Source organism: Nomascus leucogenys, unplaced genomic scaffold (genome assembly GCF_006542625.1).
Source record: "Nomascus leucogenys isolate Asia unplaced genomic scaffold, Asia_NLE_v1 Super-Scaffold_285, whole genome shotgun sequence".
Lineage (NCBI taxonomy): Eukaryota > Metazoa > Chordata > Mammalia > Primates > Hylobatidae > Nomascus > Nomascus leucogenys.
In genome coordinates, this window is record NW_022095770.1 from 483,370 (window position 1) to 497,931 (window position 14,562).

The window sequence follows — 14,562 nt, forward strand, 5'->3', positions numbered from 1 at the left end:
ACTTCACAGCCCTCCCCATCCCCATTCCAGTACTGTAGTAATTTAAGAGGCAGGCAGTGGGAGTTGAGATTTTAATATCATAAATCGGTGTCGGGCCACACCTCTCACTGCCAGGCCCACGGGCCTCCTATCTTCATATTGCCTGGAAGGCTGCCTGCAGCCAGGGCTTCCCCCATCCCCTGGGAAGGATCCAGCACCAGCCTGAGAAGGGAGGCAACAGCAGCTAAAGGGGTGGAAGGAGGAGGAGACAGAAGCATGCGCTGCAGGCGCATGTGTGTATGTACTTACATGTGTGAAGACATATAAAGTGTCAGGTTTACAGACCCTGGCTCAAGGACAGTCTAGGATGGGAAAGGAAGTAGGGCAAGAAGAAGCACATCTTTTCTCCCTGGTGCTTCAGCCTCACCCTATCCAAGGGACAGACATGTGGGGTGTGAGAAACCCATCCCCAGGTCCCAGCCTTCAGGACTGGAGCCCTTTTGAGTCTGGTGGAGTCACAGATCCAGTCTTTGGGGGACACTGGGTCTGTCTCCTTTTGAAAACCCTGGAAAGGTGGGAGGTAAGAAGTAAAGGGAGACAGGTCCCTGCTAGAAGAACTTGACGCCTCGGCCATCGCTAACGGTGATGATCTCGGCCTTGTGCTCCTGCTGTAGGGCCTGCAGAGCCCGCAGTAGAGTGGCCTCATCCAGCCCATGGAACTCTGAATAGGGAGAGATAGGCAGTCAGAGACAATCAGCTCCTGGGGCCCAAGGCCTCTGAGGAGAGTGCTCTGGCTGGAAGCTGAGACCTCCCAGAGGCAGGGTATGCATATGCCATCTATACTGCTACAGCTGCCACCCACACTTCCCAGGCACTCCTTAGGAGTAAGGGGTGGAAGAAAGCCTGAATCAGCATGAAATGAGTTTGTGCTTATTTCCCCCTTCCTGGTTCTCCTCTCAGACTCAACCTCCCCCACACCTCCCATTTGTGTCTGATGCACAAGAATGACATCATCTGCTTCAGGGCCACAAAGGGGCCGTGAAAATCAGGCCTAGGGAGATCGGTGCCATTGTCAATAGACACTGACCCTAGAGGATCTATCCTAACACAGAGAATATAGCCAGTACCCCTGGCCAGGAGACTGTTAAATTCCAGCACCGTTATCTGCCCTTTTTCTAGCTTTTAGCTGGGAGCACAGGCCAGGTGCGGTGGCTCACGCCTGTAATCCCAGAACTTTGGGAGGCTGAGGTGGGAGGGTCACTTGAGATCAGGAGTTCTAGACCAGCCTGGCCAACATGGAGAAACCCTGTCTCTACTAAAAATACAAAAAATTAGCTGGGCATGGTGGTGGTCACCTGTAATCCCAGCTACTCAGGCGGCTGAGGCAGAAGAATCACTTGAACCCAGGAGGTGGAGGTTGCAGTGAGTCAAGATCGCGCAACTGTACTCCAGCCTGGGCGACAGAGCAAGAGTTTTTCTCAAAAAAAAAAAAAAAAAAAAAAAAATTTGGGAGCCTATGGCTAGCTGAGTATGTGGAGATATGGTAAGATACTGCAGGGAGATGTGGGAGGCAGCAGGCAAGCCCTGACAGGCTTGCTTACCTCACCCCCTGCGGGGGCTCAGCTAAGTCAGGGAGCTTGCTTTCTGAGGAAGCCTACAACTTTGCCCAGCCTGAGTGGTGGGCTGGGCAAGGCTACAGTGCTGAAATCATGGGGTGATGGTGGGAGTAGCAAGCAGAGACCTGCAGGGCAGGAGGGGGAACAGCCAAGAGCTATAAACTCTGCTAGGGCAGCCAGGGCCTGGCACAAGGAGGAGACACCCCGTTATCCCAGCTAAGATCGAAACTTGTGGTGATCCAGAGGATCAGAATCTGGAGTCGGAGAAAAATAACTAAGAGTGTTTACGCTATGTAAAAATCAAATGGCATACAAATCCTTGCCTGGCCAGAAACCAAAGTATTTAAATGGGCTGGGGGTGCTGGCCCAATCTCTTCAGCTGACACTCACAGATCTTGAGCCCTCTATAAGAATAAAGGGTGAAAGAGAGCCTGAGTCAGCAAGGAGTGAGATTTCAAGCTTAATCCCCTGCCCTTGTTTCTCATTCGGCATCTATAGCAGATGCTGAATGAAGAAAGTTTATTTATAATTTTTTTTATTATTTATTTATTTATTTATTTTTTGAGACGGAGTCTTGCTCTGTCACCCAGGCTGGAGTGCAGTGGCGCAATCTCGGCTCACTGCAAGCTCTGCCTCCAGGGTTCACGCCATTATCCTGCCTCAGCCTCTTCGAGTAGCTGGGACTACTGGCGCCCGCCACCACGTCCGGCTAATTTTTTTGTATTTTTTAGTAGAGACAGGGTTTCACCGTGGTCTCGATCTCCTGACCTCGTGATCCGCCCACCTCGGCCTCCCAAAGTGCTGGGATTACAAGCGTGAGCCACCGCGCCCGGCAATTTTTTTTATTATTATTATTTTTATTTTCTGAGACGGAATCTCGCTCTGTCATCCAGGCTGGAGTGCAGTGGTGCGATCTCAGATTACTGCAACCTCTGCCTTCGGGTTCAAGCGATCCTCCTGCCACAGCCTCCCAAGTAGCTCGGATTACAAGCATGCACCACCATGCCCAGCTAATTTTTGTATTTTTAGTAGAGACGGGGTTTCATTATGTTGGCCAGGCTGATCTGGAACTCCTGACCTCAGGTGACCCACCTGCCTCGGCCTCCCAAAGTGCTGGGATTACAGGCGTGAGCCACTGCACCCGGCCTATTGTTATTTTTTAAGATAGGGTCTCGCTCTGTTGCCCAGGCTGGAGTGCAGTGGCATGATCATAGCTCACTGCAGCCTTGACCTCCTGGGCTCAAGCGATCCTCCCACCTAAGCCTTCTGAGTAGCTGAGACTACTGGTGCAAAGCACCATGCCCAGGTGATTTTTAAATTTTTTGTAGAGACAGGATCTCCCTATGTTGCCCAGGCTGGTCTCAAACTCCTGACCTCAAGCAATCCTCCCACCTTAGCCTCCCAAAGTGCTACGATTACAGGCATGAGCCACTGTGCCCAGCTGAAAGTGAAATTCTTAACTTTTCATGGGTCATAGATGCCCTTGGAAATCTTGTAATATCTACCTATCCCTAGAAAAATGCGCATGCATCCACAAAAGCAAAATTTGGGATTTTTTGCATGTGAATTCAGGTGGCTTATGGAATCCTTGGACATGGGTTAAGAACTTAGAATTGCTTAAACGTAGGAGGCGGAGGTTGCACTGAGCAGAGACTGCCCCACTGCACTCCAGCCTGGGTGACAGTGACTCTGTCTCAAAAAAAAAAAAAAAAAAAAAAACAGGCGGGGCACAGTGACTCACACCTCTAATCCCAGCACTTTGGGAGGCCAGGGCAGGCGGATCACGAGGTTAGGAGTTCAAGAATAACCTGGCCAACATGGTGAAACCCCATCTCTACTAAAAATACAAAAAATTAGCCAGGCGTGGTGGCGTGCACCTGTAATCCCAGCTACTTGGGAAGCTGAGGCAGGAGAATCACTTCAACCCAGGAGGCGGAGGTTGCAGTGAGCCGAGATTGCACCATTGCACTCCAGCCTGGGTGACAGAGCAAGACTCCATATCGGAAAAACAAAAACAAAAACAAAACAAAACAAAACAAAACAAAAAATGAACTGTGAGTGGGAAGGGAAAGGCATTACCCTCATCCTCTGTGTCTTCCCCGTTAGTCAGTTCATACAGGGTAAAGACGGAGTTGTTCTGGCCACTCCTGGAAACCTGTGAACACAGAAAATGAGGAGTGAATTAGAACCAAGAATCTCCCAGGAGACAGTGAATTCATCAGCTCCACCCCTCTGATCCAGGAATGATACCTATTCCCAAACCAGGACTCACTGTCACCTCTGCAGAGTGGCCTAAAAGCCATAAACCCTACAAGTGCTATATTTATATGTGTACACACTCATTTGGAACCACTAAACCACACGTCTTCACGTGTCTGAGGAGTGACCTCGACCTCTCATTCTGGTTGTTTTCCTGTTCAAGAATGGATGGTGTGTATTTGTTATATTTAGAATGTTGATGCTTCTTACCCTCTTCTCTTCCTTGGGAATGTTTGGGGCTGGTGGTTTAGGGGGAAGAGTATTCTGTCCCCACACCCACACTGGTTCAGAATATCTCATTCATGTTGTGGACAGTCCCATAATGGTGCAGCGGGGGAGGGGCCCCAGGTTTTTTCCCTTCCTTTCCCCATTTATCTCCTGTGGCCAGAGGCTCCAGCCAACAATAGCACTCAGGGTTCCCAGTTCTGCATTCTCCAAATATGGCCTCACATAGCCCCTGGCCTCCTACAGGCAAAGAAAGGGAGGTTCTATGCAGCCAAAGACATTGAGTCACTTAAAGAGGTTTGCATAAAAGGCCTACACTTCCTCTTTCTGCCCCCTCCCCATTTTGCTCAGTCTGGATCTGGGAACACTGGGTATCTGCTAGGCCCTAATAGTTAACCTTTGCCATGGGTCACTGTTGAATACTTGGCAGAAGAATGATCTCACCCACTGATAGATGAGTTTCCCCCATTCTTCTGGCCTCCGCCACATGATCAGGAAGCTAGACTTGCTCTTATCCAACCACTCGAGGTTCCCTGTAAAACAGATACTTATGAAAGCATAACCAGGCGCAGTGGCTTACACCAGTAATCCCAGCACTTTGGGAGGCCAAGGCGGCAGGATCGCTTGAGCCCAGGAGTTCGAAACTAGCCTGGGCAACATGACGAGACCCTACAGAAAATACAAAAAATTCTCTCTACAGAAAATACAAAAAATTAGCCAGGTGTGTGGTGACACATGCCTGTGGTCTCAGCTACTCAGGAGGCTGAGATGGGAGGATCACCTGAGCCCAGGAAGTCGAGGCTGCAATGAGATAGGACTGAGCCACTGCACTCCAGTCTGGGTGACAGAGTGAGACCAAAAAAAGACTTTTTTTTATCTCCCCCCCCAAAAAAAAAGTATCATGATCTAAAAAGAAACAGAGGCAAAAAAAATACCAAGGTGGGACAGAGTGGAAGAGACTCAGCTTTCAGAAAGAGAGATTCAATATTTATTTTACTATTATTAGCTACAAGGCACTCATCCTTCTTCCACTTCTCTTCAGATTTAAGGCACAGACAGAGATTTCAATTTTGTGTACAAAGAAGAAGAAAGGACTTGGGAATTGGGCTGCCTACTTTACTGAAGACTCTGGCCTTCAAGCCAGGAGAGAGAAAAAGTTATTAAAGCAAAAAAGACTTATCCTAATTTGCCCTCAGGAAAACCCAACTAGGAAGAAAAACAAGGAATCTGGGGAACTGAACCCACCTTTCTTCCTCAGTTCCTCTAATACAATCTGGATCGACTCCACAGGAAGCTTTCCTGGTTTAAAGTTAAGGGAATGGCATACACATGAGTTGGGTAGGATAAAAATTCTCAGAGCCAGTCCCATGTTGAGAAACACCTGCCCCTTCCTCTCCCACACACATATGTGTGCAATTTCCCAACATGATATGAATTGGCATTTCCTGGATATTCAAAGGAGGAAGGTAAAGAGAAACTCTTCCAATTAAAAGGAGCTTTATGTGATTGTGCCACTGCATTCCAGCCTGAGCATGAGAGGAAGACCCTGTCTCCAAAAAAAAAAAGAAAGGAGCTTTAGAAAATGAAAGGTACTGTCATTCCTCACCCTCTGTTGCCTTCCTGCAGCCTTTCTCCACAGATATTTTAGGGATAAATCAGGCAGCAAAAACAAATGACCCTTACTTCCTGGCAGGAGGGGGACAGAGAAAATAATTAAAGGTAGTTACCCAAGTCTGGGCCTCACACAGAAAAGGATGGACGATACAAATAGTCAAAAGGATTCAGGTTAAAAAGCTTGGAACTTGGCTTCAGGGCAGAAATTCTAAGACCTTAATGACATCCGAGCAGTCATCACTGCCAAGAACAAGAGGGTCTGGTATTCCATTTGCCGGGGGAAAATGTCAGCTACACATTTTCACTCTTTAAGTCCAGTTTGGGAGGGAATCCGCCTACCATGAGTAAAGGAGGGCAGGCGGGGGGGTGCGGGGTGTCTGGGCATGTGTGAAAGCGCAGAAGTGCATGTGTATGGGCTGTGGAAGAGCCTGAAGGAGGATACGCTGTAGCTTGACGTTGTTGAAGAGCGGGCTCTCCTGAGCTTCCATCACCGTCATGCTGGACTGTTTGTGCAGGCGGCAGAAGGACAGGACCAGCGAGCACCAGGCGGCCAGCTGCTTCTGCCGAGTGTCCACATTCGGTTGTAACCTGCCGGGTGAAGGGAGTGGGGCGCAGAATTAGAGGGCGGGAGGCAGCACTTGCCCGGGACGCGTTTCAGGAAGAAAGTAAGGGACTGAGGGTGTTGGCGGCCGGGTCTTTTCTCCCCCTCCCCATGTGAAGCATCAGGGCTGAGCCCAGGGTCCGGGGGAGGGGAGGGAGGCACAGCGGGGCTTCTTGGGGTCTGAGCCTCACGTAAAGAAGGGTGGGAAGCGATACTGCCACGGCCACTCGAAACTCATCGCCATCGTAGTAGCCCAAGAAACCCGGAAGCTACCGGCTAAGGACTTCCGGCCTTCGCTTCCGCACGTCCGGGCAGAAGGCAATGCAGAAAGGTTCCGGACGCCTTTCTGGAAAGAGGAAGACCGGCAGGAGTCCTCGTCATCAGGCAGTCCCTCACTGTTATCCTAAAAAGCCCTATCTTTTGGAGCAGGAAGAGTCCTGGGAAGTCTTCTGGTTCAACCCCAGAGAAAGGCCATGGCTTCCCCAAAGCGGCGAATTTTTGTTGCTGAAGTAGATCGGCAAATAAAGCCCAGATCTCCAGATCCCAGCCTTTGTTTCCTCTATACTAGGCTTCTTTTAATATTAACATTTCTGTGAATTGCCATTTAATTTGATCGACTCACAATTACCCAAGCTCCTCAATTCCAGTGTCCTTTGTTTTATTTTTAATTTTTTATTTATCTGTTTGTTTATCTTTGAGAAAGGTCTCCCTTTGTTGCCCAGGCTGGAATACAGTGGCACAATTACAGCTCACTGCAGCCTCTACCTCCCAAGATCTGGCGATGGTCCAGCTTCAGCCTCCTGAGTAGCTGGGACTACAGGTACACACCACCGCACCCAGTTATTAAATCCATTTTGTTGTTGTTTTGGTAGAGATGGGGGTCTCACCAAACTCCTGGGCTCAAGTGATCCTCCTGCCTCAGCCTCCCAAAGTGCTGGGACTACAGGAGTGAGTTAATGTTCCCAGCAACCCGGCTAATATTTTCTAGAGATGGGCACTCACTATATTGGCCCAGGTTGGTCTGAAACTCCTGGGCTCAAGCGATCTCCAGACCTCAGCCTCCCAAAGGGATAACAGGTGACCAACCCGGCCCTCCAATTTCCTTTGACTTCACCATTCCTCAGGCTCCTACAGCACCCATGGGAGCACACTTTGTAGCTTGAATCACTAGAGACAGCCCTACTTCCATGATTCAGAGCTGCAGCCTTTGACCACAACCACCTATCTCTCACCTCTGCCATGACCTCGCCTTCCTTGTCTCAAGACCTAGGACCCCTTTTGGTTTTATCTGACTCCTTACCCAGCCTAAACTACTCAATTCTGTCCCCTTACCTACCTATCTACAGGTCAGTTCCCAAACCAATGATCGTTGCTCCATGTCCTCCACCTTTTTCTCACTCCTGGGCTCTGGAGTATTGCTGGAAGAAAAATAACCAGAACATGTTTGCCAAGCCCCAGATTCCCTGACTAGCCTCACTGCCGGGCTCTAAGGGCAGCTCCGTGATCCTCTGTCTTTTATTGACTCCCTGTCACCCTCAAGATAACTATTCAAACTTTTCCACATTCATCAAGCCACTCCACCTGTCCCCATCTCTCTGCTCTCTGCAGAATGCCTTTCGTTCCTGCTTTATGAGATTGAGGCCATGCATGTGAACCCTTTAAGTTTTCCCTCTGTCTGTCTCTATACTTGATTCATCACTCAAAAATTTCTCTCCACTTTTACTCCTTCCTTTTTTTTTTTTTTTTTTTTTGAGACGGAGTCTCGCACTGTTGCTGGGCTGGAGTGCAGTGGCTTGATCTCAGCTCACTGCAACCTCTGCCTCCCTGGTTCAAGCGATTCTCCTGCCTCAGCCTCCCCAGTAGCTGGGATTATAGGCATGAGCCACCACGCCCAGCTAATTTTTGTATTTTTAGTAGAGACGGGGTTTCACCATGTTGGTCAGGCTGGTCTCAAACTCCTGACCTCAAGTGATCCGCCCACCTCGGCCTCCCAAAGTGCTGGGATTACAGGCGTGAGCCACCGCATCCAGCCTACTCCTTCCTTTTGGACTCAGAAGTGTTGCACCCTTTGGCATATGTTCTTGCCTCCCCTTTTCAACTTCCTCCAGGACTTCTCTATCATCTTCCCTCTCGCCCTTGCCCTTAGCTCCTCTCCCATATACCATAACTTTGTGCAGGTCTTCCTTAATTAAAAATATGTAATCCCTTGGCCAGGCTCGGTGGCTCATGCCTGTAATCTCAGCACTTTGGGAGGCTGAGGCAGGCGGATCACATGAGGTCAGGAATTGTTCAAGACCAGCTTGGCCAGCATGGTGAAACCCTGTCTCTACTAAAAAATACAAAAAATAGCTGGGCGTGGTGATGGGCACCTGTAATCCCAGCTACTTGGGAGGCAGAGGCAGGAGAATCGCTTGAACCCGGGAGGCGGAGGTTGCGGTGAGCCGAGATCATGCCACTGCACTCCAGCCTGGGTGACAAGAGCGAAACTCCATCTCAAAAAAAAAAAATAATAATAATAATATATATATATATATTTTTAGACAGAATTTCGCTCTTGTCACCGCGGCTGGAGTGCAATGGCACAATCTCGGCTCACCGCAACCTCTGCCTCCCGGGTTCAAGCGATTCTCCTGCCTCAGCCTCCCAAGTAGCTGGGACTACAGGCATGCATCATCACCACGTCTGGCTAATTTTTGTATTTTTAGTAGAGACGGAGTTTCACCATCTTGGCCAGGCTGGTATTGAACTCCTGACCTCATGATCTACCCGCCTCGGCCTCCCAAAGTGCTGGGATTACAGGCGTGAGCCACCGCACCTGGCCCAATAATAATGATATTTACATCCCTTGGTATCATAGCGAGACTCCAGCTATACAAAAAATTTTAAAAATTAGCCGGGCATGGTGACACATGCCTGTAGTCCCAACACTTTGGGAAGCTGAGACAGGAGGATTGTTTGGCCCCAGGAGTTTGAGGCTGCAGTGTGGTATGATTGCACCACTGCACTCCAGCCTGGATGACAGAGCAAGACCCTTTCTCTTAAAGAAAAAAAAAGAAAAAGTACAGGCTGGGCGTGGTGGCTCACGCTTGTAATCCTAGCACTCTAGGAAGCTGAGGCAGGCGGATCACTTGAGATCAGGAGCTGGAGAGCAGCCTGGGCAACATGGTAAAACCCTGTCTTTACTAAAAATACAAAAATTAGCTGGATGTGTTGGTGCACATGCCTGTAATCCCAGCTATACAGGCACAAGAATTGCTTAAACCCAAGAGGTAGAAGTTGCAGTGAGCCTAGATCACACCACTGCACTCCAGCCTGGGAGACAGAACAAGACTCTGTGTCAAAAAAATAACAAAATAAAAAAGTACAAACCTTGACCTTGTCATCTCATCTCAATTTTCTGTCTGATTTCCAACCTTTCCCTCACCCAAATCCTTCATGTGCACAGTTCCTGTGACCTTAGTCTCTGGGTAAAAGAAAAAAAAAGAAAAGGCCAGCTGCAGTGGCTCATGCCTGTAATCTCAGCACTGTGGGAGGCCGAGGTGGGCAGATCACTTGAGGTCGGGAGTTCAAGACCAGCCTGGCCAACATGGTGAAACCTCGTCTCTACTAAAAATACAAAAAATTAGCCGGGCCTGGTGGTGCACGCCTGTAATCCCAACTACTCGGGAGGCTCAGGCGGGAGAATTGCTGGAACGCGGGAGGCTGAGGTTGCAGTGAGCTTAATCGTGCCACTGCACTCCAGCCTGGGTGACAGAGCGAGAGTCTGTCTGAAAAAAACAAAAAAGAAATAAAAAAAAAAAGTAAAAACACTGTGCACTGTACTTGGTCCACAGAATGACCAACAAATATTTGTTAAATGAATGAATGAATGAACTATTCAGTTGATAATACCTTCTCAAAGCTCACTATTTCCTTTGACTTTATGGCACTCCTTTTTTTTGAGATTGAGTTTTGCTCTTGTTGCCCAGGCTGGAGTGCAATGACAAGATCTCGGCTCACTGCAACCTCCACCTCCTGGGTTCAAACAATTCTCCTGCCTCAACCACCCGAGTAGCTGGGATTACAGGCATGTGCCATCACACCCAGCTAATTTTATATTTTTAGTAGAGACGGGGTTTCTCCATGTTGGTCAGGCTGGTCTCAAACTCCCAACCTCAGGTGATCCGCCTGCCTTGGCCACCCAAAGTGCTGGGATTATAGGCGTGAGCCACCGACCCAGCCTTTTTTTTTTTTTTTCTTTTTTTTTTTGAGGTGGAGTCTCGCCCTTTCGCCCAGGCTGGAGTGCAGTGGTGTGATCTCAGCTCACTGCAACCTCTGCCTCCTGGGTTCAAGCAATTCTCCCTGTCGCAGCCTCTTGAGTAGCTGAGATTACAGGCACCACACGCCCGGCTAATTTTTGTATTTTTTAGTAGAGACGAGGTATCACCATGTTGGCCAGGCTGGTCTCGAACTCCTGACCTCAGGTGATCTGCCTCCTCGGCCTTCCAAAGTGCTGCGATTACAGGCATGAGCCACCACGGCTGGGCTTTGACACTCCTTTATTCTTGTTCTGCTATTACGTCTCTGATCTTCCCTCTGTCCCTCTTATTTATTTATTTATTTTTGAGATGGAGACTTGCTCTGTTGCCCAGGCTGGAGTGCAGTGGCGTGATCTCGGCTCACTGCAACCTCCACCTCCTGGATTCAAGCGATCCTCCTGCTTCAGCCTCTCCAGTAGCTGGGACTACAGGCGCCCACCACCATGCCCAGCTAATTTTTTGTATTTTTAGTAGAGACGGGGTTTCACCGTGTTAGCCAGGATGGTCTCGATCTCCTGACCTCGTGATCCGCCTGCCTCGACCTCTCAAAGTGCTGAGATTACAGGCGTGACCCCACCGCGCCCAGCCTATTTATTTGTTTTTTTTGAGACAGGATCTTACTCTGTTGCCCAGGCTGGAGAGTGCAGTGGTGTGATCTTGGTTCACTGTAGCCCGACCTCCCAGGCTCAAGTGATCTTCTCATCTCAGCCTTTTGAGTAGCTGGGACTACAGGCATGCACCGCCAAACCCGGCTAACTTTTAAAATTTTTGTAGAGATGGGTTTTTGCCATGTTGCCCAGGCTGGTCTCAAGCTCCTAAACTCAATCAATCCTCCTGCCTCAGCCTCCTAGTGCTGGGATTATAGGCATAAACCACTGCACCCAGCCCTTTTCTCATTCTTTAAGTGTGATGTTTCCTAAGAGTGTAACCTCAGCCTTCTTCTTTTCTTTTCTTTTTTTTTTTTTTTTTTCTTTGAGACGAAGTCTCACTCTGTTGCTGGAGTACAGTGGCATGATCTTGGCTCACTGCAACCTCTGCCTCCTGGGTTCAAGCCATTCTCCTGCCTCAGCCTCTCTAGAAACTGGGATTACAGGCGCACAGCACCGTGCCTGGCTAATTTTTGTATTTGTGGTAGAGACAGGGTTTCGTCATGTTGGCCAGGCTGGTCTTGAACTCCTGACCTCAGGTAATCTGCGCACGCCTTGGCTTCCCAAAGTGCTGAGATTACAGGTGTGAGCCATTGCTCCCGGCCAGCCTTCCTCTTTTCAATGAACCCTTCTGTCTTAGAGTTCTCATCCATCTAATGGCTTTACAGTGCACTTCTGTGCAGGAGACTCCCACACTTCTATTTCCAGACCCAACCTCTTTCCACTCCCATCCCCCCATTTCTAACTCTCTGTGGAATATAACAGCTTGTTCCACTGTTACCTTATAATTGTACATTCTTTTCTTCAGGACAGTTCTTCCTCCTCAATGGCTCTTTTCTATTATTACTGCCATAATTGTCCTAGTAACTCAAGTCCAAAGCCTGAGTCACCCGTAACCTCTCCTCTCCCTCAGCCCTGGCCTCTCCCTCCTGTTTTATCCAAGTCCTGCTAATTTTCTCCCTAGGGGAGAGAGTAGAAAGGGAGGTGAATTAGGAAATTATTGCAATAATCTAGGCTTGAGAAAATGAGGACATGGAGCAAAGGAGTGTTGAATGGGGAAGTGGAAAATATTCCCTAAAGATATCTTGAGTTTTCACCTGAAACAAAGGTTTGCTTTATTTCCATGAATGCATCTGTCTTCCCTAAAGGTATATCTACTCCCTTTGTGGCATGTATTTGCCTTCATGCATTTCATGAATATACATCAAGGGTCTGTTGGTATTTTTTTTTATTTTTTTAGAGACAGGGTTGCCAGTGGTGGAGTGCAGTGGCCCAATCATACCTCACCATAACCTTGAATCCCTGATCCTCCCCACTCAGCCTCCCAAGTAGCTGGAACTACAGACATGTGCCACTACATCCAGGTGAGTTCTTGTTTGTTTCTTTGTTTGTTTTTGAGACAGAGTCTCACTCTGTTGCCCAGGCTGAAGTGTAGTGGCACGATCTTGCCTCATTGCAACCTCCGCCTCCCAGGTTCAAGTGATTCTCCTGCCTCAGCCTCCTGAATAGCTGTGACTACAGGCGCGTGGCCACCATACCCAGCTAATTTTTTTTTTTTTTAGATGGGGTCTCACTCTGTTGCCAGGTTGGAGTGCAGTGGCACAGCTGCAACCTCTGCCTCCTGGGTTCAAGCGATTCTCCTGCCTCAGCCTCCTGAGTAGCTGGGACTACAGGCGAGTGCCACCACACCCGGCTAATTTTTTGTATTTTTAGTAGTCCCTAAAGAGGCTCAGAGTGCCACAAGGAGTAAACAGATGTATTCATGGAGAATAAAGTTGTTTTGTAGATGTTTTTGGAGACCTGGCAGTTGTGTCCAAGGGAGAGTTTAAGGTGTAGGTTACCTGGTAAGAACTGGGCCTCACTATCCAGGGAACATATAGGTGTGTTCATATACAGCAGTGGTGAGTTGTAGAGAGGGGCTGGGTATGATCCTAGAAAGTAGGAAGGTATCTTAAGAGAGTGTTGTGTGTCTCAGGAAGCTGATAGAAGGGTCCAGCTAAGAACTAGTGGTTGTGCAGGCACAGCAGGCTCATGCTTGTAATCCCAGCACTTTGGGAGGCTGACTGGGGAGGATCACTTGAGGCCAGGAGTTCAAGACTAGCCTGGGCAACACGGTAAGACCCCATCTGTATAAAAAAAAACTTAAAAAAAAAATTAGACCGAGTGCGGTGGCTCACGCCTGTAATCCAAGCACTTTGGGAGGCTGAGGTGGGTGGATCATGAGGTCAGGAGATCGAGACCATCCTGGATAACACGGTGAAACCCCATCTCTACTAAAAATACAAAAAATTAGCCGGGCGTGGTGGCGATCACCTATAGTCCCAGCTACTTGGGAGGCTGAGGCAGGAGAATGGCGTGAACCCAGGAGGCAGAGCTTGCAGTTAGCCGAGATCGCGCCACTGCCCTCCAGCCTGGGTGACAGAGAGAGACTCCGTCTCAAAAAAAAAAAAAAGTAGCTGGGCATGGTGGCACACACCTGTGGTCCCAGCTACTTGGAAGTCTGAGGTGGCAAGATCTTTGAGCCCAGGAGGTCGAGGCTGCAGTGAGCCATGTTTGTGCCACTGCACTCCAGCCTGAGTGACAGAATGAGACCTTATTTCAACAAACAAACAAACAAACAAACAAGCAAACAAACAAACAAGGAACTAGTGATTGCTGTGGATATGGCAGTTTTCTGACCCCAGGGTCCAGTGCTTCTCAGCCTTGAGCCTTTTCCAGATCATATACGTCTTCTGGTTGCTGGCTTTAGTGGACACCAGGGGGCAGTGTGTTGCTAGGCTGTAGGCCACACCCAGTCCAGGATAACGTAGGATGAGGGCAAGGGACATGAGAGGGTTGGGGAACCTAGTAAAGGAAGCCCCCACTGCTTTCTCCCTCAATTGTAAGGTCCTGAGGAATGGATTCCTGTTGCCCAGTCAGGGTTCCTCTTCCCAGGCCCTGCGAGTAAACTGAGGCATGAAGAAGGGGAATAGTCAGGGCTCCTGGGCAGCCTCCTGCTCCTCTTGCAGGAGTCATAAGCAGAGATTCCTCCCTTGCCCCTTCCCCCACACCTCCCCAGTTGCAGGCCCCCAGCTGCTGTCCAGACCGGAAGGGAGTCTCTTCCTGCTTGTTTCCTGGAGCCAAGTTTGGATAAGAGCAGGAAAGGCCCGCCTGGGAGGAAAGAATATAGGGGTGTGACCTTCATGGAGGCAGAGAGCAGGGGGGCAGGTGAAATGAACAGAACAATGGGCCATCCAGATTTTTCCAGTTCTACTACCCAGAGCTGAGGGCCTGTGGGAGTGTCAGGGAAGGACACAGGTTCCACTGAAATGGGGAGAAGGACA

General features: G+C 49.1%; 1 protein-coding gene across 1 annotated transcript; it reads right to left on the minus strand.

Moving 5' to 3' along the window:
* Nucleotides 1-57: 57 nt before the first annotated feature.
* Nucleotides 58-6,572, minus strand: VPS25 (vacuolar protein sorting 25 homolog). Its single transcript, XM_003279488.3, has 6 exons — nucleotides 6,486-6,572; nucleotides 6,136-6,281; nucleotides 5,325-5,378; nucleotides 4,524-4,612; nucleotides 3,675-3,750; nucleotides 58-700 (listed from the first exon to the last, which is right to left on the minus strand). The coding sequence occupies exons 1-6, from the start codon at nucleotides 6,536-6,538 to the stop codon at nucleotides 588-590; spliced, it is 531 nt and encodes a 176-aa protein (XP_003279536.1). The 5' UTR covers nucleotides 6,539-6,572; the 3' UTR covers nucleotides 58-587.
* Between the last annotated feature and the right edge of the window lie 7,990 nt (nucleotides 6,573-14,562).